The sequence below is a fragment of the Physeter macrocephalus genome, chromosome 11 (genome assembly GCF_002837175.3).
Source record: "Physeter macrocephalus isolate SW-GA chromosome 11, ASM283717v5, whole genome shotgun sequence".
Taxonomy (NCBI): Eukaryota; Metazoa; Chordata; class Mammalia; order Artiodactyla; family Physeteridae; genus Physeter; species Physeter macrocephalus.
In genome coordinates this window covers 89,733,019-89,760,965 of record NC_041224.1, presented here as the reverse complement: position 1 = coordinate 89,760,965, position 27,947 = coordinate 89,733,019, and the positions used below count along the sequence as shown (strand labels likewise).

General features: G+C 34.6%; 1 protein-coding gene across 2 annotated transcripts; it reads right to left on the bottom strand.

Annotated features, from left to right (window-relative positions):
- COPS2 (COP9 signalosome subunit 2) lies at positions 1–27,663 on the bottom strand. 2 transcript variants are annotated; one of them, XM_007119620.3, is made up of 13 exons: positions 27,558–27,663; positions 15,609–15,722; positions 14,604–14,681; positions 12,123–12,248; positions 10,092–10,202; positions 9,896–9,973; positions 7,782–7,956; positions 6,264–6,442; positions 6,100–6,152; positions 3,214–3,311; positions 1,944–2,026; positions 1,367–1,425; positions 1–752 (listed from the first exon to the last, which is right to left on the bottom strand). In XM_007119620.3, the coding sequence occupies exons 1-13, from the start codon at positions 27,609–27,611 to the stop codon at positions 608–610; spliced, it is 1,353 nt and encodes a 450-aa protein (XP_007119682.1). In that variant the 5' UTR covers positions 27,612–27,663; the 3' UTR covers positions 1–607. The 2 variants fall into 2 exon arrangements, with proteins under 2 accessions (XP_007119682.1, XP_007119683.1); XM_007119621.4 differs by having other exon boundaries at positions 10,092–10,181.
- Between the last annotated feature and the right edge of the window lie 284 nt (positions 27,664–27,947).

Genomic DNA, 27,947 nt, shown 5'->3' with positions numbered 1-27,947 from the left:
TACAATTTCTGAGCTGCACTGTTTATTTTGCTGCTTGAAACCTAAGTGACAGTATGCCACTATAATTATGGGGTTTCATCTAAACCTTTACTACACTGCAGGTACAGAAATATACGGACACATTTTTGGAGAACTGACATTTTGCAAAATGCAGCAAACATTTTAATTTATACATGAGAAAAGGAAGTGTTCAAAAGGGTATGCATTTCAAGTTATTGCAGGTTATTTGTGAGAGAATTTCTGCAGGTAAAACATGTTTAAATTTAACCAACAGTAGCGTGTCAGTGTATTTAAAATCATGACAAAAATCTTCTCTCTGGTCATGTTGCCCATGACAAATTACTATGATGTTGTATGTTTTAGGGCAAGATGTCAATACAGCATAAATCCCACGGCATTTTGGTTTTCTTCTGGAGATTAAAGCTGTTTTTCTTGGGATAAATGCAGCAGCAAAACACAAACCAGTTGATCAAAAAAAGCACTTCTGCCATAACTCCAATAATTTTCGGGACACATCAACCGACAGTAGTTTTGCCATTCCCAGTTCTTTTAAGGGTTACATCTCTGCACTGTTGCCTTAAGTATGTCTGTAAAAGCTTGTTCTCTGTTAAGCCAGTTTACTGACTACAGCCTGGTTGAGAGAATTTAGTTGGTTGGTCCATTTATCTAGTGCAGTATATCGGGCACCACCCCTCTTCTGATGATCCAATTCAAGGAGTTGGTTGACTTGATCAATTCGGCCATGAATAGTGCTGGAAATAAATAAATAAAAGAAGACATGTCTACAAACCATTTTCACTAAACATATCTTCTGGACTTCATAAAATATCAATACATGCAAAAGAAAAAAGCTGCTGCCTACACTGAATGGTTGAGTTCAGCATTAATTTAACATTCACTACCTTATTCAAACTTTAGACAGAAACCAGATTTCAGCTACCTTTCACCAATTTCATTGAAAGAACCAACAGGCATATACTTACCCAATTAATCAAGAGCAAATGTAATTTGTGAAGCTTTAAATAACATACTGCATTTAAGAAAGGTACAATTTCCAAACTATTATATATCACACCTTAAACTTTAAAAACAAAATAATACTATCCATTAAATAATTCTCTAGGTGTATATGGGTCATATACTGAATGAGAAACCTTTTGAAAAGTCTTTTAGAACTTTTTCAAAGATCATGTGCTTAATATGAACATTCATTTATAAAAAGCCATCACACACATATATCTCTTTTACTAGAAAAGCATAGCCAGAGAGTTTTATGAAAAATCAAGAATTCAACTGTTACCTTTGTCATCATTATTCAAATTTTATGTCCTAAACATTTTGTGATACAAAATAGTCAAGTACTTACTTATCCAATATGCACTGCACCAGCAAGCTCTCCACATCAGCTACATCTATGTTTAACTCCTAAGACAAGAGACTCATTATAATTCTACCAATTAACTTTTTGAAAGACTTTAAGATTTTATATAATTATTCTTAAATATTTTAAATTCATTTCTACCACTTAAAAAAGAAAATTTAAAACAAGTTTCATTATCTGTTCAAAATACTTCCGAGAACACAGGTCTGATAAAATCCAATTTGTTAACTTTAAAAGTATACCCCTGCTATAATTTTATTGTGGTTGGGGTTAGCCATACATCCATTATATATTTTAACCACTTTCCCTCCTATAATTTTCTCTGAGGCTGAAGGAATCTTTAAAATGAAATGTAATGATTCCTTATTTCTCTTTTCTTTTAACTCAATTTATGCCAGGAAAACAGAAAAATTCACACTAAAAGGAAAAAACTTAAGTTATGCTGTATTTTAAAAATGTAGTATTACAAAATGTTAACAAGAATCGCTCTTTTAAATAGAAGATAGGTATACTGCATTTATAACTACAAATTATAAATATTAAAATCAATGAATAAAAGTACCTTAGAAATAAAAGGAATATGTATTCTTGTGTAAGGCTTAATTAATTTTATAAGCACTTGTGTTCTGATGTTTCGCAAAAGCTCTGAAAGAAAAAAGTTAAAATAACACATTTGTATTTACTAGTTTGTATATCTTTATGAATCACTATGTACTTCTAAATTACATTAATTAACTATATCATTTATCTTCTCAAAATACATCTTTCTTCCTAGCAAGAACATAGGGTATTTGTGTCTAAAAACATCTGGGTTCAACAGATGCATAGTACGATTAAAGGCTGTCTTTCACATAATTTTTTCTTGTTCCCACCTCCCTGATTTTGCTCATGTTGTGATACTACTTAAAATACCCTCTTGTCTTCTCAATAATACTTCACTGCTCATCATTTCCTCTACAGTTTCCTCTTTCAAGCTCTAATTTGTTCCCACCAAGTTCCTTATTTTATGCTCTCTCAAAAAACCTAGAGTAGTACATTTTATACAATGATTTTACAATTGTCCCTAATTTTTCATGTAAGTGTCCTTTAAAAAAAATACATAGGAGTTCATGCACGAGACTTCTACATTTTTCTATGCCCACAAAATATAGTATCGTTCTAAGTTCAAATAAGAACTTAATGTCTGTTGAATGAAAGAGAAAGGAAGGTGAGGAACAAAAGAACATTACTTCTAATCTTTGGATTTTCTTAATGCATCTGGAATTTAAGTATTTGAATAAGTTGTTCCAAATGGTTATTAAAAACCCTCAAATAGCTCCATAACAGGTAGGAACACTGGAGGTATAAGTGGTTCCAGAACAAAGAGACGACTTTTATCTTTGTTAACCAGAACTTATTAAAAATCTCATATGTTTGTTGGTACACTGTTATCCTACCTTTTCAAAGTAAGCGCATCTCAGCATTATCAATAGCAGGCTGTTTTCAAAACTTTTGTTGTCAAAAATAAATCCTAAAAATTAACTTTGAACTTCAACATCAGTAATAAACATGCAACAATATCTAAATTAGAATAAGAAGGTAAAAGGGACAGCCACCTTAAATGAAATGGACATCATATAAGAACTTGATTACATTAATAAACGAAATTGGCTAGTGATTTCTTTAAAATAGCTTTATAATTTTAAGGAATATTCCATTCCATGACAGCATTTAGAAACATTTCTATATTTTGCAGTAAACAGAAGAAAAACAGATTAATTCCATGTAGCTCCATTAAGAAGTACTGTTTGACAGTGACAAAGAAAGTAACAATTTCAGCAGAAAGAATATACCTTCAATGTGTTCCCTTATGAAAGGATCATCCATGATGTTGCTGTGATTTGTTTTTAGAATCTTTTCAAATTCAGTGATGTCATTATTCTGATAGGCACTAACAGAAAAAGAAATGCATAAATTTTGTCAAACATGAAGAAGTCATATATTAAATCATACAATCCAAAGAGCCTATTTCTCAATTTTTATATGCAAAAATCTAAATTATATTATAGTTTCTGTCATGGAAATTGAAATTAAACACACATGTATCCTTCTGAAAATAAAATGAATTTCCTTTTTAATGCTTTTGGTTTTATAAAGGAAAGATAAATTATATCTTCTGGGGTTATAATATTATATTTATACATAGCTAATTAAAATCTCTAAATCTTGGTATTGTTAAGAATTGACAACAGTTTAATAACTGTTCAATGCTTGATGCTTTTAAGTTAAATTGTGCATTGTTTAATCCCTAAGAAACCAGGTTTCATGCATACTACTGTATGGAGGAGTTTGGATATAAGACAGTATATCCTCTCTGAAGGTTATTCAGAAATGCAGCTTCCTAATTTTTATCTTCTAGAAAGGTACCAGCAACTGCCAAAACTTCTTAAAGGGAACATTTGATTCTCAATTATCTCTAGCCTTAAAATTCCACTGAGCTATACAGCAGAAACATTGGTGGCAGATAATTAGTGCCAAATGGCATACACACACAAAGTAGAGAGTGATGGACACTGCTGCAGAAGGCCAAAGGCTGATTTACATTCATGATTCTCTGAGATGTCTACTATGTACTCTCGGAGGCACTATGGGGATTGCTAAAGGTGCTGAGAAGGAAGAAGCCAACCTTCTGGATATGGCACCACTGTCTGCTTTATATGTAAGACATATCATCAGCCATTCTGCACGCCCTCTGCTGTGCTTCCATCTGTTGGGTCGCAATGTAACTTCATGTTAGGGACAGGTGATTCAAGTGCTTCAACAGGAATTATTTTCCTCTAGTCTGCTGGCAACTGACTAGGAAGATAAAATTAGGAAGCATTACTTTTCTTACCTACCCCAAATATATTATTGTAATATATAATACTATAGGAGGATATATTCAAATAGTGAAAACACTTGCACACACATATATTTTAACCAAAAGACATTCTTCCACTATTTAAGTGGCTTAAAAAAAAAATCTTACACAAAATGTGGGACACCACAGGCCACTTCTTTCAAAATTCATCATTAAAATAAGTTTTAGAGTTCCAATACAGAGGCTTCACTAGAGTATATTGTAAGACATAATAAATATACAAATACAGCCATTACTTTTTAAAGGTCTGATAAGTCAGTACTTTAATCCATTTAAAGCATTTAACCAATTTAATATGAACAAAATATTAATGTCTAGGGCAAAACTTTCCCTCAATATTTAAGAGTTTTAAAAGTTAAACTGTTGCTTAGCAATTTAACATAATAAACATTTTTTTAAAGTATTATGAAGCTAACCTCTAAACGAATAATCTCTTAATGTGGCCAAATGTAGGTTCAATATTTGTTTAAGAGTTTTAAAAGTTAAACTGTTGCTTAGCAATTTAACATAATAAACATTTTTTTAAAGTATTATGAAGCTAACCTCTAAACGAATAATCTCTTAATGTGGCCAAATGTAGGTAGAATAAACTATTTGAAATAAAGATGGAGAAGCCTCCTTTCATAACTAAAATCAACTTAATTTAACAAATATATATTAAGATAAACTAAAGAAGTAAACAATAAAAAAGAAACTGATTTTTTAATGTTGCAGTTTAGGTTTTTAATCCCCTAACCATTCGTAGTCCCCTTAAAATAAAATCTTTCGTATTTTTTACAGCTAAAATTAAGGTTTCAAACAAACAAAAAGCCTAGTAACTTGTAAAAGTCATAGCCAAATAAAAACAAAGTAAATGAGGACATTTTACATAGAAGCTTAAACACTATTATGAAATAAGCTATTCTCTCCAAGTATATAAAATTTATATGTAGGTGACTCATAATTTATAGCCTAACAGTACTTTTTTAAATTAAAAAAAGACTATTAAGACAATGTCTGGTCATCTAAATTACCTACATGCATCTGAAAACAAACAAAAAAACCCAACCTTGCCCCATGTCCCTAACTACATTCTTCCTGTCTTGGTACTCAGCCGTACAATCTAAACAATGGACTTGAAACCAAGTAAGTTCCTCAGTTTTCTATAAAGAAAGCCCATTAAAGCCTAGGCTCCATCTATTCCTGGCCCAGAGGAAAATTTTTCTTGCTCATTGATTTCTTTTACAAAAACAGGTCTTTTCTAGGCTCTTTGCTTGGTTTCATTTTAATTTTGTTTAATATTAATTGATTATGGCAGGTTTTTTAGTCATTAGCTATAATTAGTCATATCTTTCACCACAAAAGGCAACAATAAATCCTTAGATTTCTTACCAGTATGACACCTCTGCTGCTCCTTACGTCAGAAATTTAGCTGAGGCAAATTTATTTAAAGTGATTTTTAATCTTGTCAATTAAGAAAATATAGAAGTAAAGAAACTGTCTTACTGAAAATTCTTTACTAATGTAGACCAATTCATAATTTCATTTTGGATTAAGGCAGGTAGAAACTGTAACATTGTGAAATTGTTTTAAAACCTCTACAGCTTTCTACTGAAAAACAGTGTGTGCACACACTCATACAGATAATGAATACTTATAAAATCTCATGACTAACAATAAAATAAATGACTTCAAAAATTTCATAAACCTTGGTATACTTCAAGCCAAAATACAAGAGAGCAAACATTGAGTATTAACTGAATTCTGAAAAGTTCTCTCCTCTCTCCTATTTATTCCCTGCTTTAAGGTAATTTACCTTAACTGAAATATTAAAGCTTACCTTACTAAATTCGTCATTGCTAGAATTTCTGGATCATTTTTGTAAGGTTTGGCCTAAACAGTTAAAAAAAAGAAGAAGAATTAACTGTGTATGTACAAAGAAAGAATACATTTATTTTCACAAGAGATAGTTGATAGAAATGAAGAATTAGAGCACAAACATACCTCCTGTGAGTCAAATGGATTTATTCCCGATTTCATTAGCATATTTGCTAAGACCAAATATTTTAAGCAAGTGGTTCGTCTTGGACTTCCCGATTCATCATAATTCTTGAAGGCTTCAAAAAAATCAGTGTGTGCCTTTTCAAATTCACCTTCTCTCAAGTGCATTTTACCACCACATTCTGTAAAGAATAAAACAGGAGAAAAGAAGACATTTTCAGTTCTGTAATAACAAGACTGAACACTTTATAAAAATCAAATGAAAACTATTTCAGTGCTTCCAGTCTTTTAATTCTATATCTTGAAGACTACTAGCTCCTGTAGTGTGTAAAGGGCACATACTTCAATTCTTAAAAGCAAGCTCTTCATTAAACATCAGCCAAACAAGCATTTGCAAATCTTTATTCTCAGTTGAAGTAGAAAGTAATTTTATCAAAACTACAATGAGCTACCACCTCACACCAATCAGAATGGCCATAATTAAAAAATCTACAAATAGCAAATGCTGGACAGGGTGTGGAGGAAAGGGAAGAACCCTCCTACACTGTTGGTGGGAATGTTAAGTTGGTGCAGTCACTATGGAAAATAGTATGCAGGTTCCTCAGAAAACTAAAAATAGAATTACCATATATGATCCAGCAATCCCACTCCTGGGCATATATCCAGAGAAACTTATAATTCAAAAAGATACATGTATCCCTATGTTCACAGCAGCCAAGACATGGAAACAACTTAAATGTTCATCGACAGATGAATGGATAAAGAAGATGTGGTACATATACACAATGGAATACTACTTGGACATAAAAAAGAACGAAATAATGCCATTTGCAGCAACATGGATGCAACTAGAGATTATCATACTAAGTGAAGTAAGTCAGAAAGAGAAAGACAAATCCCATATGATATCACTCATATAAAATAAAGCCACAAATGAACATATCTACAGAACAGAAACAGACTCACAGACATAGAGAACAGACTTGTGATTGCCAAGGGGGAGGGGGGAAGGAGGAATGGACTGGAAGTTAGGGGTTAACAGAAAACTATTACATATAGAATGGATAAATAACAAGGTTCTATTGTACAGCACAGCACAATATATTCAATATCCTGTTATAAATCATAATGGAAAAGAATATAAAAAAGAATGTATATATATATATATATATAACTGAGTCACTTTGCTGTACAGCAGAAATTAACACATTGTAACTCAACTATAATTCAATAAAAAATAAATAAATCATTAAAAAAGAAAGTAATTATATATATATCATTACAATTCAACAATAGAACTTCTGATGGTGAATTTTTTGTTAATAATATCTTTACTGATATAAATTTTACAAAGACAAAGATTCATCCTAATTCCCTTCTAAGACTAGATCATTTCTTTGACTTCACTACTTTGCCTTTTATTTTCACTAAAACAAACAACCTTCGGAGTCATTCAATCATATGTAAGGACACCTTGATATCTTCCCATGACACTGCCCACCCTTTCCAAACCAAACTTGCCTCTGATGACTCCCATGATCAGTGGATGAGGGATGGCAGACTTGATGTGAAGTGACTGTTCATAGAGTGCTTTAAGTTTTTTGTTATTTTTCTGTGCCGTGTACATTTGAATTTCCAAAGCATATATTTCTAATAACTGTGTGCCTTTTTTCAGGTCATCTTCTCCATCATCAGTCTAGGAAAGCAAATAATGAACATTTAGTCAAGACAGAATTCAGAGTCAACCTAGTGATTTTTACTTGAGTTACCCTGAGAACCTTACACTTATAATACTAATTCTGTGGGAAAATGCATTAAAAATTTCAATTGGGACCTAGATTACTAAGAACAGGACCTTCAATGGCCAAAAAGGAACCCATTTTCTAGTCATTTTTGTATTTTCTAGTCATTCAATAGGAAAAGCCTATTGTATTTTCTAGTCATTCAATAGGAAAAACATGGCCAGAGGTATTTTTTTATCTATAAAAGTTGCAATGTTTTGTTTTATCTAGGAGATTATGAATGGTCTTCTCCAAATCTTCACAACTACTTTAGATCCACTGATTCAATCAAAAGCACTTCCCAAGTGCCTTCCTAGTGCCAGGTACGGGGTCTACCTTGGGGAAATACAAATTTAAAGAAGCCAATGTCCCTGATCTCAGAAAGTTCACAATCTAGAAGACCAATCTGTCAACAGATAAATTATAATATAAATGATAACAACTCTAGTTAAGTATGAACCAAGTGCCAAGAATGGAAGACAAAGGACTAATTCTCTTGGGGGATGTCAAAGGAATAACAAAGGTGGGGAGTTTTGAGTTCAACTTTGAAAGATGACCAACAGCCCACAAAACACAGGCCATGAAAAACAGAATATGGTCAACAGTCAGATAATCATAATATCAAGCACTGACATACACAAAGCCAAAATTTATTATTTATTTGGTCTTCCAACTTAAAACTTACCTTTATTTGTTATTCACTAATGAGTCACAACCAGACTAAAAAATATGATATGTAAGACAATCTATACATTCAGATTATTATGCATCTCTCTATGCTTTAATGTTATTTACAATCCAGATGGCATTTTCTTTATGTTCTGAAATAAACCAAGCAAAAACTTCTCCAGAGGGCTTTTTCATATTCCTTATGTATATATTGTAAGACTTTTTAAAATTAGAAATGCCTTCTCAACCATTTTCATTTCATGTGGAAGTGAACACACAGCTGATTATGTATCAGACTAAGCTTTCCTTAAGAAGGTATAGATAAGAAACAATCCATAAATGACTGATCTGCCTTATAAACCAAACCTATTATGAAATATAAAACATTTTCCTGTTTTTAAAAACTAAAAACAAAGGTAAAATTATTAAATGAAAATATCTGCAGATGATTTAGAACACTTTTCTGATTAACTTTTTACCCATTCACAGAAATAACATATAATTAAAATAAGAGTACATGGCATTGAAAGAGCATAAAAATATTTAAAACAGTATTTCTATATAATATTTAAACTAATATCAAGTAACTTATTGATCAAGACAAAAAAGGAAATACAAAATTACAGCTCACATTTAGAAAGTTATACAGGTGTACTGTCCAGACCACATGGTTATCCAAATTTAAATTAAATTAAAAACTCAGTACCTTCATCTCACTAGTCACGTTTCAAGTGCTTGATGACATGTATCTGATGCTACCATATTGGAGAGCACAGATACAGAATGTTTCTAACACCACATGAAGTTCTATGGGACAGTGGTGTTACAGAGGATTCACACATGAAAACTAGAATATAAAATATCTTTATGATGTATGTCTATAATATCCTTTCCAATTTTCATAGGGTACAAATTAAATATGAAAGGCTTATTCTTAGTATTAATGACTGGTCTGTTCATTTATTGATACCTATGCCTCATTCTACAAAGATAAGGACTGAAATTAGGACTCGGAGGAAGAAATGTAATTCTCAGAAAAAATTAGCTTTCTGGTAACTTATTTCCCAAATTTTATTTTTGCAATGATGCTTGAATAAAAACATCCCTAAACAATGTTTCAAATACAATTTTTTCTTATGCCTTTTTATTATGAAGAAATATTAAGAAAAAATAAAAGAATGCTACCTGGCAGGACTGATGTAACTGGCGTAAAATTTTTTGAAGTTTTCCATATTCCTCTCGTTCTAAATATAATTTCCCCAGCTGTAAAAAAATAAACTTATTAAAATTAAAAGATTTCAACAGAAGGTGCATCTCCATAGAGTTTATCAAGGATACCCGCCCACTCTTCAAAAGAAAAAAATGTAATTATAATTGTTACCTTTGTATTTGTCTTAAACCACAGTCTGTCATTCTTAGCATCTTTCAAAGCTTCCAGTGTTGTTTCATAGAATTCCTGCAGTAAATCCATCTGACATAAAAAATCAGAATTCTATAATTGTAAACAGCAAATTTGTACCTGTTAATAAAGTTAATTTGAGCAAACTAAAAGTGCATCTTTGAACTTTAATATACATAAGATACACTATCTGTATCTTATTGAATGTCTGTGACAGTCCACAAAATTAACAAAACCTTAGCAAAGTACAGACCAAATTTACAAAAAGTGCCAAGATGTGTTTTTATGCGTTAAAAAAAAAAAAAAACCCAGAAAATGTCTAATGCTCTAGTAGTATAGATTTGTCCTTTTCAATCTAATAACTTGTTCTATATTGGCAAAGTAAATGACATGCACATAGAACTAGTTGTGCTGTTTATTATTAATAGTGCATATCTTATGCACTCAACTCTTATTTGGTGCCTACTATATGGCAAACACTAAGTAAGTTGTTAAAGAAACAAAGAATAAGCCTCTTCCCTCAAAAATTCTTCTATAAATGTCACTAATCAATTAACTGGACTACAAGCTTTTAAGTTACTGGTAAACTGTTGGAGTTGAGTGGAGGGAAAAGTCTAGCACAATTTTAGCTGAGTCTAACACCATCAGTTCATAAGTCTGACTTTTTTAATGGAAATTGCTGTTTGTTTTGCATTATGATAAGCTCCTCTGTCCCCCTCCCCCCGCTTCTGGCTCTACCTCTGTTTGAATACCTGATCCTCTAGGTCTCTACTTAACAGGATCAAGAGGTAAGAGGGCCATGAAAACAGGAAAGCTTGATACTTTCAGAAAAGGTTGCCTATTTATTCACGACTGCTGATCGCACAGTAAGTCAAGGGTTGCCCAACCAATATCTATACTTACGTTCAAAAAGACAAAAAGCTTACATATAATAGCATGAAGCAACACACAATCTTAAAAGTTTTAAATCACTTAATCCCCCTCCCCCAATATCTGGCATACCATTTATGAATAATGTACAAAAAAATGTTTTGATAACACTTGTTTGTAAAACTCAGAAAATATTTTTCCACTTAAGAAAAGCCCCCTGATATTTAAGAACTCTAGAATTAGTGTCATTAAGTGTTAATGTTCTGAACATAAGTTTATCTTCCTCTATTTCCATTACATATATTTTAGATATAAATAGTAAAAATAAACTGCCTCAAGAAATAAAAACAACATCTAGCAGAAAAGGCAGAATGAAAGACGGTGATTCTGAGATGAACATTTTTTGAGTACGAAGAGTTATCAAATGTTCTAAGAAATGCTAAGTGATATAGAAAATACTTCTTGTGCTCAAATATCATAGCATAAGAAAGCTGAAACTTAGGACTATGTCGCTTAAAAGAATATAAACAAACAGTCCAATTAAAAATTACCTTAGCAATAAAATAATCATTGCTTTTCTTAATAATCAAAGACTAGAATAATGAAAGCACTATCATTCCCCATACCCACTGTATTTTCATCATCCATCATCCACCTATTCTTTGTAATAGTAGCACTTATTGAATTGAACACCTAATGAGTAATGCCAATTACTGACCGATTTGAGTACAGGTTCTCCTCACAAGGATCTTTATCTAATCAAATCTACACAAACCACCTATGACTCACTGTTAAGTATTAACAGCTCAGGGTGGCTAGCTGAAGTGCTGATGAAGTTTATTAGAAGGAACTGTGATAGTAACTGTATGGGAGTCTAATATAAGCCTGCAAAAGTTATGTGCAGATTGTTAGTATCTGAAGATGATATTTAAAGATTTTAAGCTAGGGTTATAATCTTTTAATATTATACAATTAGTACTGTAATCAAGAATAAAATACACATTATTTTTAAAGCACACTAAAAATTAAAACGAGCATAACTGCTTAAATAAAACCTCTAGGCCTTAAAAACAAAAAAACAAAGCCCTTAGTTTAAATAGTAAATATATTGATAAGTACTAAGAGGGAAAAACAGAATCTAACCTGCTTAGAAGTGGAGATATAATCAAGAATAGAATTAATGGATTTTTCAGAATAATTTCTTGTGACCGCACTCCGAATATAGGTCAATAGTTGTTTATATCTGTTCATCATTTCTGGAAAGTTTGTCTGTGAGGGAAGAAAAATGCATTACTAGGTACATATTTATTTACTAAGATATATATACATGATTAAGATTATAGTACATATTACTAGCTAATTGAAAAATAAGTTTTTCAATAATAGACAAACTATATGATGGAAACATTATAAACATTTTAGCTTAAATTTGAAATTACTAGATTACTCAGTAAATGAATCAAATTTTTGAAATTAGGCTTTGAAAAAGTACCACTTATAGATTTTCCAAATTTCAGATATTGTTCCTCACGGCACAACAAGCACATTTATTTAAATCACAAAAACTACTAAAATATTCATAGACCAAAAGATAGAAATAAGTCCTACTTTTCAAATATTCTTTCCTAAAAATTTACCCCTTCATCAGGAAGCTCTCTAACAATAGTTATGTATTTCTTCTCTCCCTATTATTGGCAGGTTCTTATATTAAAATGTGAAGTGAAAGAATCTCTTCAAGCCCAGGTACTCATCCCACTATCAAGAAAAGTCCTCCCAACCCCTAAAAAGGGGAAAAGTCCTCCCACCTAAGGCTCTACTCAATAGCAGATGTAGCTACTGTTGCTATTCCTTGCAGGACTATTTGCATTACTGTGGTTATTCCAGGAAACATGAAAGATCTGAGGAAATAAAGGACTATTAGTGAAATTTCCAGCACTTAAATATTTTGGCAGAGGGTCTATCATCCCTCAGAGCATATCATATAAGTCAACTTATGAGTCTAACCTTATAACCTGCATCCACAGTCCCCACGATCTCCAAGTGCTGTTAATCCCTCTTTTTATTGGGATTAACAATATACTTTTAATCACAGAGGTGGAGCAATGGCAGATACAATGCTTTTTTTCTTGAATAACAGAACATGTAAATTTATTAGGGTGAAGAATAAACTGATGACACTGTAATTTTTCTGCTTATGACTATGTTCTGCCCTGGTATATAGCATGGACAAGAAAAGAAAAACATGAGAAGACTCCCTGAAACGTTCTAAGCAAGTGAATTACAATAAAGAAAACTAGTAGGGGTAGGTGAGAAAAAACAGATAGAACAATGAGAAAAGCTTTAGCAATATACATCAAACTACTTTTGTTTCCAAGTATAGCAGCACCACATGGGGGTAAATAATAGGTAACACCCTCTCAATGAGCCACTAAAACCCAAGTTATAGAACATATCTCCTAGCAAAATGGAAATCAGAAATATGACTGTCCCAACTTTGAGATCATATCTTGATACTGAAATAGGATTTTAGCAAAAAGTTAGTTTTGACTTCATTTCCTTATGCCACAATAACTTTAAAGGTAATTTTTCAAAAATTATGTTACTGTAATTAAAGATCGAGGGACGATTAGGTTTACTGGTTTTTATTTGTGGTGAACGCACAGAGCAGCTGACAACAAACCTTTCCAACTTTTTATTGCCCAAGAGGACTAAACAGAAACATGAGTCCAACTCTGAATCTAACTCAAAAACAAGGCGGCAGGGATGGAAGCTGAAACTACTCTTGTAAACCACAACTTATTCAGAGATGCTACTACAGCAAATAAAAGGTAGAGAAGGAAGGTAGGCAAAAGAACACAAAATACAAATAATCCTCTCCTTTCACTTGCTTCCCATCTTGGCTCAAGGTAAAATGGTAAAATCAAATCCTACGGGTGGCATACATTTAAATGGGCTCAAAAACTAAACAACTGCTAGTATGTTAAAATAGTAGATTTCTATAGGGTCTCGGTATTATTTCAAATCACAGAATCTTAGGAGTTGAACATGGACCCGTAACGTCACCGTAATTGTTCAATCAAAATCTCCATCCCCTGAGACACCTGATGCTTCCATAGCCCTATAAATTATAAAATATACTGAATGTATTCTGAAGATATATAAAGACACCTGGATTTACCAATGGATTATTTGTGGGGTGACAGACAAAGAGAGGAGCCATGAAGGTTTTGGCCCTAATCAGTGGAAGAGGAACGTTTTGTAATAAAAAGTAGAACCTCAGAACTCCGAAATAAACACTAATAGTTTGTTGAAAAGTCACTCTATTAAGAGTCTCATGCTCTACTGACTGAGCTAGCTTGGCAACGAAAAGTCATTCTATTAATAATGCAGCTAAATACTGCCCATGTATCGAAAAGATAAGTTTTCTTAAACAGAAAACTTTGTATCCTATGCAAAATTTTTAAAATTTAGTACTACTGTAGTCACAAATGAAAAGTAGGCTAAATATGGAAACATATCAACAGAATTATTTTAGAGAAGTAGATATAATGACATTTTGTTGCCATGAGGTTTTTAAGTACAGAATTTCATTAACAGTTTAATTCTTCTCAAAACAAATCTTACCAACTTGAAGTTAATCTTAATCATTTGTTTCAGTGCTTTAAATCCCCATTCTCCTTTTTCACCTTCAAGTTCCAAAACCTAAAAAAAAGAAGAAACTTCCAGTATAATTTAATACTGTTATTTTCTAATGACACTCAATATCTAAGTTGTAAACTAATTTTATATTATATGCATGAAAAACACTGCCCCAAGAACTCTACTTCTCAATGTCATTTTTTTTTTTTTTTTTTTTTTTTTTGTGGTACGCGGGCCTCTCACTGTTGTGGCCTTTCCCGTTGCAGGGCACAGGCTCCGGACGCGCAGGCTCAGCGGCCATGGCTCACGGGCTTAGCCGCTCCATGGCATGTGGGATCCTCCTGGACCGGGGCACGAACCCGCCTTTCCTGCATCGGCAGGCGGACTCTCAACCCCCTGCATCGGCAGGCAGACTCTCAACCACTGCGCCACCAGGGAAGCCCTCAATGTCATTTTTAATAGGCTTAAGAAAAGAAACCAGACTTAAAATGCTTACTTAAGGATAAGTGAGCTTATTTTGAAGTTTCGTCATCAAAAGATTAAATAAGAACTACTTCTTGATTATACAATCCCAGAAGTACTTTTTATTCCTCTGAATAATCCACTGGTAAGAATAACCCAAAAGTTTATCAATAGTAAAGAAATCACACTATTTAGTAATGAAACCACACCTGTGTGATTTGTCACCAAAAGACAAAGGAACACCATTGCAGGGATAATAACTATTGACCAGCATGTTGATTCTCTTTCTGCCAGAACCATACTAGCTTTTCAGGACAATGGCCCTGCTCTATAGATAACCTGATTGGAAAAAACAAAAGGATAGCCCTTTTGAAATATTTGCTTTTGTTGCATAATGCAAACTTATTTTACAGGATTATCACTAAGTATCCAAACATATTACTGAGATAAAATCACTTGGAATTTACTTAATTTAAGACATCATTTAGAAAAATATAAGACACAGAATCAGCCAGAAAAAATATGAACCTTTTGGAAACTGCTTAATGCTGCTTTTGGGTCATCTTCTTTTAATGCTTTGGAATTATAGTACTGATTTTCCAAATCCACATTTGGCTCAGAGTTACTATCTTCAGAGTATTCCTGTGTGTTAGAAAGAGATATTAAAATGAAGGAAAAAAAGAAAAGAAACTCACACATTGCTAAAATGTGAATACTGTTAAGAGAAAATCCACACATTTATAAAAAACAAAACAATTTAATTACATAGGTGAAATCCTATTGATATTTAACCATTATTTAAATAACAAGGGGAAAACCCAAAATCAAGTGGATAGCAGAATACAGTAGTCCCTCCTTATCCGTGGTTTCACTTTCTATAGTTTCAGTTGCTCCATCAATTGAGGTATGGAAATTGGAAAATTCCAGAAATAAACAATTCGTAAGTTTTAAATTATGAGTCATTCTGAGTAGCACGAAGACATCTCTTGCCATCTCTCTCTGTTCCACCCTGAATGTGAATCATCCCTTTGTCCAGCATATCCCACCTGTGAGTCACTTAACAGTGGGCTCAGTTATCAGATCCACTACTGTGGTATCACAATGCTTGTGTTCAAGTTACCCTTACTGTACTTAATAATGGCCCCAAAGCTCAAAAGTAGTGATGGTAGAAATTCACATATGCCAAAGAGAGGCCCTAAAGTGCTTCTTTTTTTTTTTTGTGGTACGCGGGCCTCTCACTGTTGTGGCCTCTCCCATTGCGGAGTACAGGCTCCGGACGCACAGGCTCAGCGGCCATGGCTCACGGGCCCAGCCACTCTGCGGCATGTGGGATCTTCCCAGACCGGGGCATGAACCTGTGTCCCCTGCAACGGCAGGCGGATTCTCAACCACTGCGCCACCAGGGAAGCCCTAAAGTGCTTCTTTTAATCGAAATGGTGAAAGTTCTCAACTTAAGGAAAAGAAAAAAAATGTATGTTGAGGTTGCTAAGATCCATGGTAAGAACGAATCTTCTAACCATGAAATTGTGGAGGAAAAAAGAAATTTGTGCTAGCTTTGCTGTTGCAGAAGTTACGGCCACAGTGTGTGAAAAGTACTTTGTTAAGATGAAAAAGGCATTAAATTTGTGGGTGAAGGACATGAACAGAAAACATGTTCTGACTGATGGTAATGTATTATGCCAGAAAATATTGAGCCTATACAAAGACTTCAGCAAAGGATTCCCTGAAATGAGTGACACCAAGCCATTTACTGCAAGTAAGGGATGGTTGCATAGTTTCAGGAACAGGTTTGGACTGAAAAATATAAAAATTACTGGAGAGGCTACATCTGTTAATGAAGAAGTCATTGACACATTTCTGGCAAAGTTGAAGGAGTTGATTAAGGACAGAGACCACATTTGTACAACTTTTATTACAGTATACTGTTATAATTGTTCTATTTTATTATTCTTGTTAATCTACTACTGTGCCTAATTTATAAATTAAACTATATTACAGGTATGTATGTATAGGAAAAAACATAGCATATATGGTTTAGTACTGTCCTTGGTTTCAGGCAACCACTGGGGGTCTTGAACTACTGTAGAATCATTTCTTTCCTTCAGGTCAAAACTACGATTTCCACAGAATCAACACAAAAGCAAATTGTAAAGAAATATTGGTTATGATCTTCAATTCTGTAGTGGTTAACCTTTTGTTGATAATGGAACCTGAGAAAAATCAATGTAAATATTAATTATTATGTAAATGTTAACTATTCATCTTTAGTTCCATAATCTAGTTTTTGCTACTCCCTAAGTCTAAATTTCATTATTCTAACATGGCCTAACTACCTAGGATGGTAATCTATATATAGCAGAGTAGTCTATTACTAAATATAACTATATGTTTATAAGAATATTTGCTTTATGTGCATTCCACATTACTCAACAGCTGTTTAGTTATATTAACATACTTTAGTCTTATAACAAATCAAAATAAATAAAACAAAATTTATTTATATAGTTTTATGTGACTTTTCATCACATAAATTCAGTTCCTAGTTATGGAACAATAAAGCACAAAGAAAAATTGGAGTACACAATTTTGTGGAGCAGTATAAACGAGTTTAAAATAGTTCCAGGATATGATATTCAATTTAATGATAAGGATTATAAAATATATATAAATTAGTGTAGTAAAAACTATTATTTTAGGAAGAGAGAAGATTATTTCCTTTAGCTACGAGTCATTACAAAGGACAAGTTTATGCCAAATTCAGAATTGTGCCTGAAAGTAAACAGGAAAAGAACAGCTATTTCTAAATCCAAGTACAGGTAAACTTTTTTTGCAGATACTAATGAGAAATTTTGTATTGTCTCATAAAGGCACATGAAAGAAAAAAGGTACATGAGTGTAGTGTTAGAAAGCTCAAAAATATGTAAACACAAGACGAATTTTTCCTATGACCAGTAGATGGAGGGAGGTGTTTGATCTTAGTATAGAATCAGTTTTAGCTGACCACAATGGCCTTGTAATGTGCGCCCTCTGGAGGATAATTATTTCCTTGTGTAAAGATACTTCCTGTGAAGCACTGGCACTGTCTCACAAATGTAAGATCAGGAATTCAGTTATGCTCAACATATGATAATCCTCTGGAACACTTCTCCTAGAGTTGGGATCAAATTCTGAGTAGTGGGGCTTCCCTGGTGGCGCAGTGGTTGAGAGTCCGCCTGCCGATGCAGGGGACGCGGGTTCGTGCCCCGGTCCGGGAGGATCCCACGTGCCCCAGACCGGCCGGGCCCAGGAGCCATGGCCACTGGGCCTGTGCGTCCGGAGCCTGTGCTCTGCAGCGGGAGAGGTCGCAACAGTGACAGGCCCACGTACCGCAAAAAAAAAAAAAAAAAAAAAATTCTGAGTAGTGCGTAAAGTTCATAATCACTCATTCACTTCCTAACCCTGTAATTTAGGTTTGACTACAATAAAACTGATTAAACTAAAAAAGCAATTAATAAATAATGAACAATCCAAGTGTATACATCAAATCATGTTAAGAGAGTAATGGCTTCTGAGCCAGGTTGTGAAAGATAAATGGGAGTTTGCATGCTGAACTAAACAAGAAAGGGGAAAAGATAACAGCAGACATGAAACTGTAACGGGAGGTAGCTAAACAACTAAAAGCAATCATACTGCCGGAACATAAAAAGTCCTTACTGATTCTACCTTGAACATGAATCCCCAGTCCATCCACTCCTCCCCCACCACCCCCACCACCACCCTAGTCTACCATGACACTTTCATCTCTCCACAGACTATAACCTTCCCATTCTCCTTTTTAACTTTCAAATTCCAGTCTTCTTAGTGTAAGCAGCCAGAATAATCTTCATAAAATGTAAATTATCTCATTCCTCTTCTCAAAAATGGTTTCCCATTGCTCTTAAAATCAAGTTCAAAAATCACCAAAATGTGACTCAATTATGCACCCAACCATATCTCCTGTCAAGCTCTCCCTCATTCACTTTGCTGCAGCCACCCTGGCCTTACCTCACAAATTGCCAAACTTGTTCTCACCTTTACATGCCATTCCTTTTCCTTTCTACCTCTCTTCATCCCATTAACCACTGCATGTCATTACAGCTTAAGCGTCACCTCCTCAGGGAAGACTTGGAGTAAAGAATCATAGCTATAAAACCTACTCTCACCTTTGGAAATCAGTTCTTCTCAGTTATTCTCTAGTAACTGTTCAATAATATGTGGGAATAGCTAGAACCAGAAAATGACTTTTCTGCAACCCAAACCTTCAGAATGCACCCCTGAACTTGGAAGCAAAATATCTTTGATTTACATCTATCACCAAGTCTAAGAATCTGGACTCTTACTCAAAGCCCATTTATTTTTGGTTTCTTAGCCCATAATGGATTAGGACAAAAAAACTGACCAGGATAAGAGGTAAGTAGAAGCTGAGAGGCACACATGAGTAGGACACGGAGTTGCCAGAAGGTTAACTTCAATTACTGGAAATTACTGAACTGATTATAACATTGTTGAAGGCAGGAACCTTTACATTTCCTACCATGTCTGAATGCCTCTTGTAGTACAAGACTGACTACCTGCAACTACTGGGAACTGACTGGCTCCAGCTAATGATATTTCTAACTTCTATATAACTCCCCCAAATCACTACAATTAAGATAAGACTTAATCCAGCCCTCAGCATTTTCTGAATATGTTCTTTTGGTTTTTCATATTACATGGGTTAAGAAGTGAAATATATAATATTTTTTGCATAATTGCAATTCAATTCTTAAATGTTACTGCTGAAATGTATAAATACATGAGAATTGGCACAGCTGATACGTTACTGATTGGCTTCTTATAATTAGGCAGTCCCGTGTTATGATCTGCAACACCATGTTGCAGCCTCTGTGACATCACTAACCTGTCATTTGCAGCTCAGTGAATCACACCATCAATACAAACTACGCTACGGCAAACTATTCACTTACTTCACTGGCATGATTTTTACACTGAAGATATTTTGAGAAGTCTTTAGAATAATTCTTTTGTGTGAAATATCTATTATATATTATTTATATATATTATTTATACTCAATGATAATGATCTTTAGTATAAACCAGCAATTAAATGTTGCTCAACAAATGCAAATTGTCTTTCCCCTAAAGTTATTCATGGTCTGAGCCAGATATGCAAATGAAACACCAATATAACACAATAAAAGCAGTAACAGAGACACATACTAGGTACAGTGGCAGCTCAGAAGAGGAGTAATCAACTACTCTTGAATGAGTTAGAAGAGGGAAAAGTTACCTGAACCAGGTCTAAAAGTAGGAATAGAAGTTCCCAGGGATGAGAAAAGGCACCGGAAATAAAACAATTAACTATGCAAAAGCATGGAAGCTTGAAATGGCATTGCATATTTGAAAGAACCATCAATAGTCTGATTGGGCTGAAACACAGGATGTGTGTAGAGCTGATAAGAGATAAACTGGATCAGACAGTAGAACTCTACAAGTCTAGCAAGGAGTTAAGATCAAATGGAGATGCACTAAAATGTTTTATAGGGAATTAGACTTGTGTTTTAGGAAGAGCATTCTGGTAGTAATGAAGTAGCCCACTGGATACTCTTACAACAGTCTGGCCAAGACATGATGAAGGTCTGATCCAAGTAGTAGAACCAGGGAGAAGAAGAAGGGGATAGAATAAATATATGCAATGTGAAGGATGTAAAATAAAAAGGACACATCATATGGGCACAAGAAAGGGGAAAAGTTATCTCTAAAGACTACTGCTGACTTGGTACACACAGTACCATTAGTCAAAATAGGGAATATAGGAAAAGTATTAAATAAATATTGCTAACTGAATTCCCTTATGTCAGATGAAGAGGTGATAACTATAATTTATAAAAGTATAAATGAAATGTTTTTAAAAGAGAAATTGAAATTTTAACCTACATATTAAGAATGCTTAAAAAAAAGAATTTAAGCAATATATGAAAAAGCAAGCACTTGAACAGTGTTAAAGGGATTTTAAAAAATCCACTAAAGTTCATAATAGTTCCAACCCACTTACATAATAACTCATGTCCTGACATCTTCCCAAAGCAATTACGTACCCATCTACACCAACCAAATCTATTCTTTCTTCCCCCCAAATATGCCATGCACTTCAAAATCTCTGCTTTGGCATACACTGGTCTCTGCTAGGAATTCTAATCTACCGCCCCTTCCAACAAACTTTCCACTTTTCTCCTATGATGCTCCCCACCCCTAACACTCCTGAGAAAGGTATTCATCAAGGCTTACCTTGTGATTCTTTCTCCAACTCTTCTTAGCAAAATAAATTTTCTCCTCAGTCATCCTTCTACATGACATGCATGTCTCTAAGACGGAGTCTTGTGTGTTTGCTGTTCCCACCTCCCCTCTCCCCTCACCATGAGCTGCTCAAAAGCAAGAACTTACTTTTACTCATCTTGGTATCCCCAGAGCCTGGTATATTACAAAATGCTCAATAAGTGTTCGCTTACTTGAAATGAAAAGTGGGTGAATGTTCCAAAATAACACAACACACAATAGGGAGGGACAATTTTGACTCTTATGTTGGAAAGTAGCCACTGCTGAACAGGATCAGTTTCATAGTTCATGTACATGTGTCTCCTGCCAATAGAGGTCTTAAGAAATGTGTTCTAGGAAAACAAGACTCACCATTAACAATGCTTCCCAAGCCTTGACCATGTTTAGACAGCTATACTAGATGTTGGGCATCTAGGGCAAAGTCTCATTATCCTTAAGGATGAGATTTAATCCAAGTCCTAGGTAGCCAACTGTGGTTTAGCCATTCATAAAATTGACCGAACTTTTAAAAATTTTACTCAAGGTAATGGATCCTAATTTGTCTATGGTATAAATCAGAACATTCTTATATCTGTCCTAAACTTTCAGTCTTCAAATTAAATTTTCCAACAAGACATCATTAAAGTCATTAGACTTGGGCTCTAGTTTTGACTCGGCCACTAATTTGTCACATAACTTTAGGTAAGTCACTTACACTGGATGTTTCAGTTCCTCTCCTGTCAATTATGGGGGTTGATCTCTAATTCTTGCTGAGATCCATGTGTTCATTTTGGGACATAGTACACAAGTACAAATTTATTCTGTTGGATATTCATACTTTACAGATTTACATTAGGGGTGAAAAAATTTATCTCATTGTTAGTACATAAGAGCTGTCTCTCATTACTTATGGGAGATCTTATAATGACATCCTTATCATTAGTTATCCTTGTCTGAACCTCTCTAATTTCATTATATAGGATACACCTATGAGGTAATGTAACAGGCCTTTTTGAAAATACACCTAAACTTATATTTCAAACCAATGTTCTTTAAAGTAGTAACTTAAGAGGTGGTAAATTACTGGTAAATTATTCCAATTATACTGACATGGATTATTAAGTAACACTTCTGAAATTCTTAGGTTAGATGTTTCCAACCTAAAACAGCATCATCCAGTTTGAGGGCCCAACTTATTTATCAAACCCAACTCACACAATTTTTGACAACTATAAAATGGAGAAAACTTGGCTATAGCTCAAGTTTAAAAAAAAAAAAAAAAGAAGCTGCACACTGTTTACAACAACAAAAGGAAACAGGCCAAATTCTCATCAATAGAGAACTGGTTAAATAAAGTATGGTACATCCACTCAATCAATGCAGCTATAAAAAGAAATAAGTAATCTCTGTGCATAGTTCTATGGAATAATCTCCAAGATAAATTAAAAAACCAAGTATAGAACAATATATATAATATGCTACACCTTGGTTTAAAAAAGGGGAGTGGGATAAAAATGTGTATTTGGTTACCTATGGGGAGGAATGGGAACTGGGCAAATAGGGAAAATGGAAATTTTATTTTAACATTTTATGTTTTTGAACCGTGTGCATGTATTACCTATTTTAAAAAGCTAGATGCTTCAGGTTCTGAAGAACTCTAAAAAATTTTGAGCAATGACAAAAATCACTGTTTGGAGCCCACCCCCCCACCCTCGCCCAGATCAAAGTAAGATTTCTGTTCATCGTTTGTACCCTGTAAACCATCCCCTCTCCCCCCAGCAATAAAATGCAGGTTCACTGTGAAAGGTTTGCAAGAAATAAACACATTTTAATCTTCCTGACACTTTTCATATTTTCCATTTTTTCTATATTTTTCCCACCCAGCAAAATAAATTTTAGCCCCACCCAATAAAATCATAATATGGATTACATATTTATAGTGGACATGTGTTCACTATGTGCACAGCAATGGTGATTGACTCTTCCTCTCCTAGGTGAGGGTTTTCAATTATAGTGCTCCTCCCACAGGGCAGGGCAAGCAACCTATCCTCCCTCTCTACAGTGACTGAGCGGTTCAAAGAGGGCGATGCAGGCCTAAGGTGAATCAATAAAAGTTCTTCCTAGGGTTTCACTGTTAGAGCTAGCAAGGAGGACTCTTTTGCCTTCGGGGTTAGAATACTAGGAAGATAACACATTATATCACAAGATCTTGTGATATAATGTGAAGGCAATTAAGCCAATACAGTGAGGAAAGCAGCCCAGGAAGAGAGACAGAAACAGAAAAAGACCCAGCATCATTATCTGAGCCATGAATCCAGCCATATTTACACTTCCTGGTGACGTGAGCCAATACACACTCTTTTTAGTTTAAGCTAGTGTGACATGTATTCCTGTCCTCCCTTACACCCAAGAGTACTGACTAATTTATCAAGTTTTTCATATCATTGGATATTCTTTAGAAGCATGGTTTGAAATGCTGACATACTTTCCATCACATGGATATATCATAATTTATCTATTATTACCTTATTAATATTAATAGTATTCCCGTACTATTGATAATTTGGGGGGGGGTGTTTCCAATTATTTACAATTAAACGTGTCTTTTTTTTTTTTTTTTTTGGCCACTCTGAGCGGCTTGTGGGATCTTAATTCCGCGACCAGGGATCAAACCTGGGCCCACGGCAAAGAAAGCTCCAAGTTCTAACCACTGGACTGCCAGGGAATTCCCTGTCACGTTTCTTTTAAGCCTCAATTGTATAATCAAACTTCATCTTTGTGAAGACTACATGCAGAATTCCAAATGTGTGTACAGCATAAAAAACAATGGCCCAGACCACAAAAAGTATATTGTTTGAAAATCTGTTCTTAAAGATCCCCAACATTTTGTATGTCAAGCTTGTAAGTGACTGAGACAACAGTCTCAGAATAAAATAACCTATAACCTCCAAGTTCCTTATATGTACAATGAGTGACAAGTGAATGTCTTAATATTAAACACACAAATCCCTGAAGCTATTTTTTGCCCCTGTCCTATATTAATCTACTACTTCTTTTTCAAAGTGTATATTCTATTCATGTCAATTCAAAAATCTTTTTAAAAAATGGAAGTGTTATATTTTAATTTGCTAAACCATGTTCTAAGGTTCTTTATAACATACATGACATTTGTCTGATCTTGTTAAAGTTGTGACAAATAAGAGATTCTGTAAGATATCCTATGGCTAAGACTCTTCTCTCTCCCCCCAAAAAGTAGAAAAAAAGAAGTAAACTTCTAGGGCATTAAAACAGCTATTTATTAAGACAAGAATAACAATACTAGTAAACATTTATTCACAAATCACAACTATAAACCTGACTAGATGACTATAAAGAGGCTCACATTTCAGTAATATACCTAACCAAGTAGAATTAGTCTACCTTTTCAACACTTTTTTTTCTAATAATAACATTTAAGTTCAAATATACAATACCTATAACAGGAACTACTAAAGAATAATTTTTGGTATGAAACCAGTCTGTCTTAAATCCTTTCTAAAAGATTATTAGAAGTACTAATCAACTTCATGCTAGAATGGCTGAACTGTGGAATTACAATACAGTTAACTTACCTATCAAGGGCCTTATTAACTTAATGAATGGCACTATAGTTATTACTTATTAATTGTTACTATTAACACTATCATATATAAATCTGTAAAATTACCATTGGATTAAAAGACATTTACCAGTACCGTCTTCTACTCCATTCACTCCTATGTTTAGAAAATGCCTGCTTCTGCCTCAAATAAAAGTCAAAAAGATCTTAGAAATAAGAGGTCAAGCCTATTGAATTAATTTCATGTTTGTTTCTTCTTTTTTTAACCAACTTAATTCTCGTTTAGCTCTTGGGCACAAATCATTATTTACTTTTTTCGATAAAACAGTATAGTTTTAGAAACAAATTTTTACTTTTTCCACTGGTATCCTAACTACCTATTTCTACTAGATTGGGCAAGAACAAGAAGTGATTTAGGGTATTAAAATTTATCAACAACTTATAAAATATATACTGAATATATCTGTAGTTAGGATACTCATGGCTCTTGTTAACATTTTGACTAAAATGAGGTGACGGCAAACTTTCCAACAAACAATACATTTTTTAATAAAAAAGAAGTTTCCCTAAAACAGCAAGTCAATTCTGACTCTTTAAATTCTAAGAAACAAACAAAACAGAAAAGACCCAGGCAAATAACTATTAAAAAACAAAAACAACAACTTTTCCTTTGGCAACATGTAAGCATGAAATGGCAACCAGCCCTCTTAATCTTTTTTTTTAAACATAGTGGCTTAAGGAAATTAACTAAGGAAGTAAAAAATAAATTAATATGATACCTAAGTAAGAGAGATATGGGGGGAGGACTATTTAACAGAATGCTGGAGTGGGAAATTACTATTTAATTGTGTGTGGTCGTGTAAAATCTTACTTTTTTTGGTTAAGAAATTTTTAAAAAAGGTTAAAACTACATGTTCAATTTTATATTGTACATGTACTGAAGGCCCTCAAAGGCTGGAGAAACATAGCCAAGTTAAATCATGTATATTTAATTAAAATCCTTGCAAAAATGAACTGAGTACTTCATGGGACAGTAAGGTTCTCATTGTCATTCTTACGTTAGAGACTCACTCATAGTGCTAATAAGTCATTTATTCAAAAAACTACTGCTTAGAAAAGAGATAGGTACAAACATGTAAAAACACTAGTTAAAACAGTTAAAAGAAACACTTCCGTAGTTAAAAAATACCTGTAACATAAGTAAACATGTAATAAATAAAAATGCACAAAATATTACAAGTAGGATATTCTTAATGGACTTAGGGCACTGCCTAAAACTGGCTTGATTTGAAGAAACTAAAATGTAAGGCAGAAATCTTAACTATTAGCAAAACTCTGCGTTTAACTTTAAGGATTATCAACACCTCTACTATAAATTTCAGGTAATAAGCATTTCCCTCTCCCTTTTGCATATATGCCTTCTTTTAAAAGGGAAAAATTAATTGGAAACGACTATACAAAGATTTACACTAATTCAAAATGATATATTAATATCTTAGAACTCTCTGGCACTTAAAATATGAGACAGACTTCCCTAAGCAACTATTTCATAACTCTACGATAATGCAGCATCACCATAATATACAAGAACCATGCACAAAAACACCCCCAAATAAAAAGCAAAGCCAAGTTGACGCTAATTCTTGGTCCAGATAATCTTTCTTAGTTCCCACACAGGTAATGTTTTTGAATATCAACTTGAAATGTTAATGAATTTTTAAAAACCTGTAAATCTGTTCATAAATTAAACCTTAAATCTTTAAAAAAAAATCACCATTCAGCTACAGAAATTCGTTTAGCTCTACACTGTTGATATTTTTAACTTTGAATATTGGGAAATTTCTAAGTCAAGATAAAAGCCAATGTGTCAATCCCCTTATACCACCCCACCCGCGAAACCCCACAAAAACAAAAAGCAAAACCTCCTCACCAGCTTTTCTCTTTAAACAAGTAGTTAAACTACTTTTTTAAAGCTAGCCTTGCTCTCAGTTCTCCACTACACCTTTACCTTAAACCAAAACGGACCCTGGACAAGACTAATTAAGCTCTGTTTCCAGGAGACTCACAAGTGGCTTTTCGCTGTCAGGCCTGGGAGCAGTAAGGCCTCCTAGTTTTCGGACCCCTCTTCCAACATTTCGCACCCGCTCAATTCAAGTGTGAATAAGAGGGGCCGAGAATGCTGGGCCCGAAAGGGCATCGCCAGGGCCTAGACCACTGCACGGTCCCCAAGGCGGCTCGCGCGGTAGGGAAGAGGGAGGAGGCATAGAGAACCGGGCGCTGGAGGCCAGGGGTAAAACGAGGAGGCGCTCGGACTTGGAGCGCAATGCTCGGGACCCCCTTCGCTGCCTCCTTTACCCTCCCTTCCCCCATGCTCGAGAGGCAGGGCCCGGGCCCGGTGCGGGAAGGGGGAGGAGGTAAACTCGTCCTGTCACTGCACCGGGAGAGGCTGGAAGGAGCACATGTTCAACGGGGAAAGGCCGCGGCCGCCACGGCCCCTAAAGCCAGAAGCCACCTCCAGCCCCAGAGTTCTGTTCCCTGCGCCTCACCAGGTCGTAATCCTCCTCATCATCGCACATGAAATCATCCTCCATGTCAGACATCTTGGCTGGGACGGGGGGGAGAGCGGGGGAGGAGAAATTGGAGACAACCTCCTCCCACAATCCTCCGCGGCTCAGAGGCGTCACTCCCAGCTTCTCCTCGCCTTCCCGTCGGTCTTAGAGGAGCTGAATGTTTCCTCCCGGAACAAATGAGCTTGGTTTCCAGAGGATTCGCTCCGACGCCAAAAGCGATTGCACCGTCCCCTCTTCCTGTGAGACGGTTGGTGCCTTAGCAACTAAACCTAGCAACTAGGGAATCCTCGAGTGTTGCGGATCTCGGCTGAGGGGCCTTGGAAACATTGCGCTCACAACGAGCAGTTTCCAGCCTCCTGGGCAAGG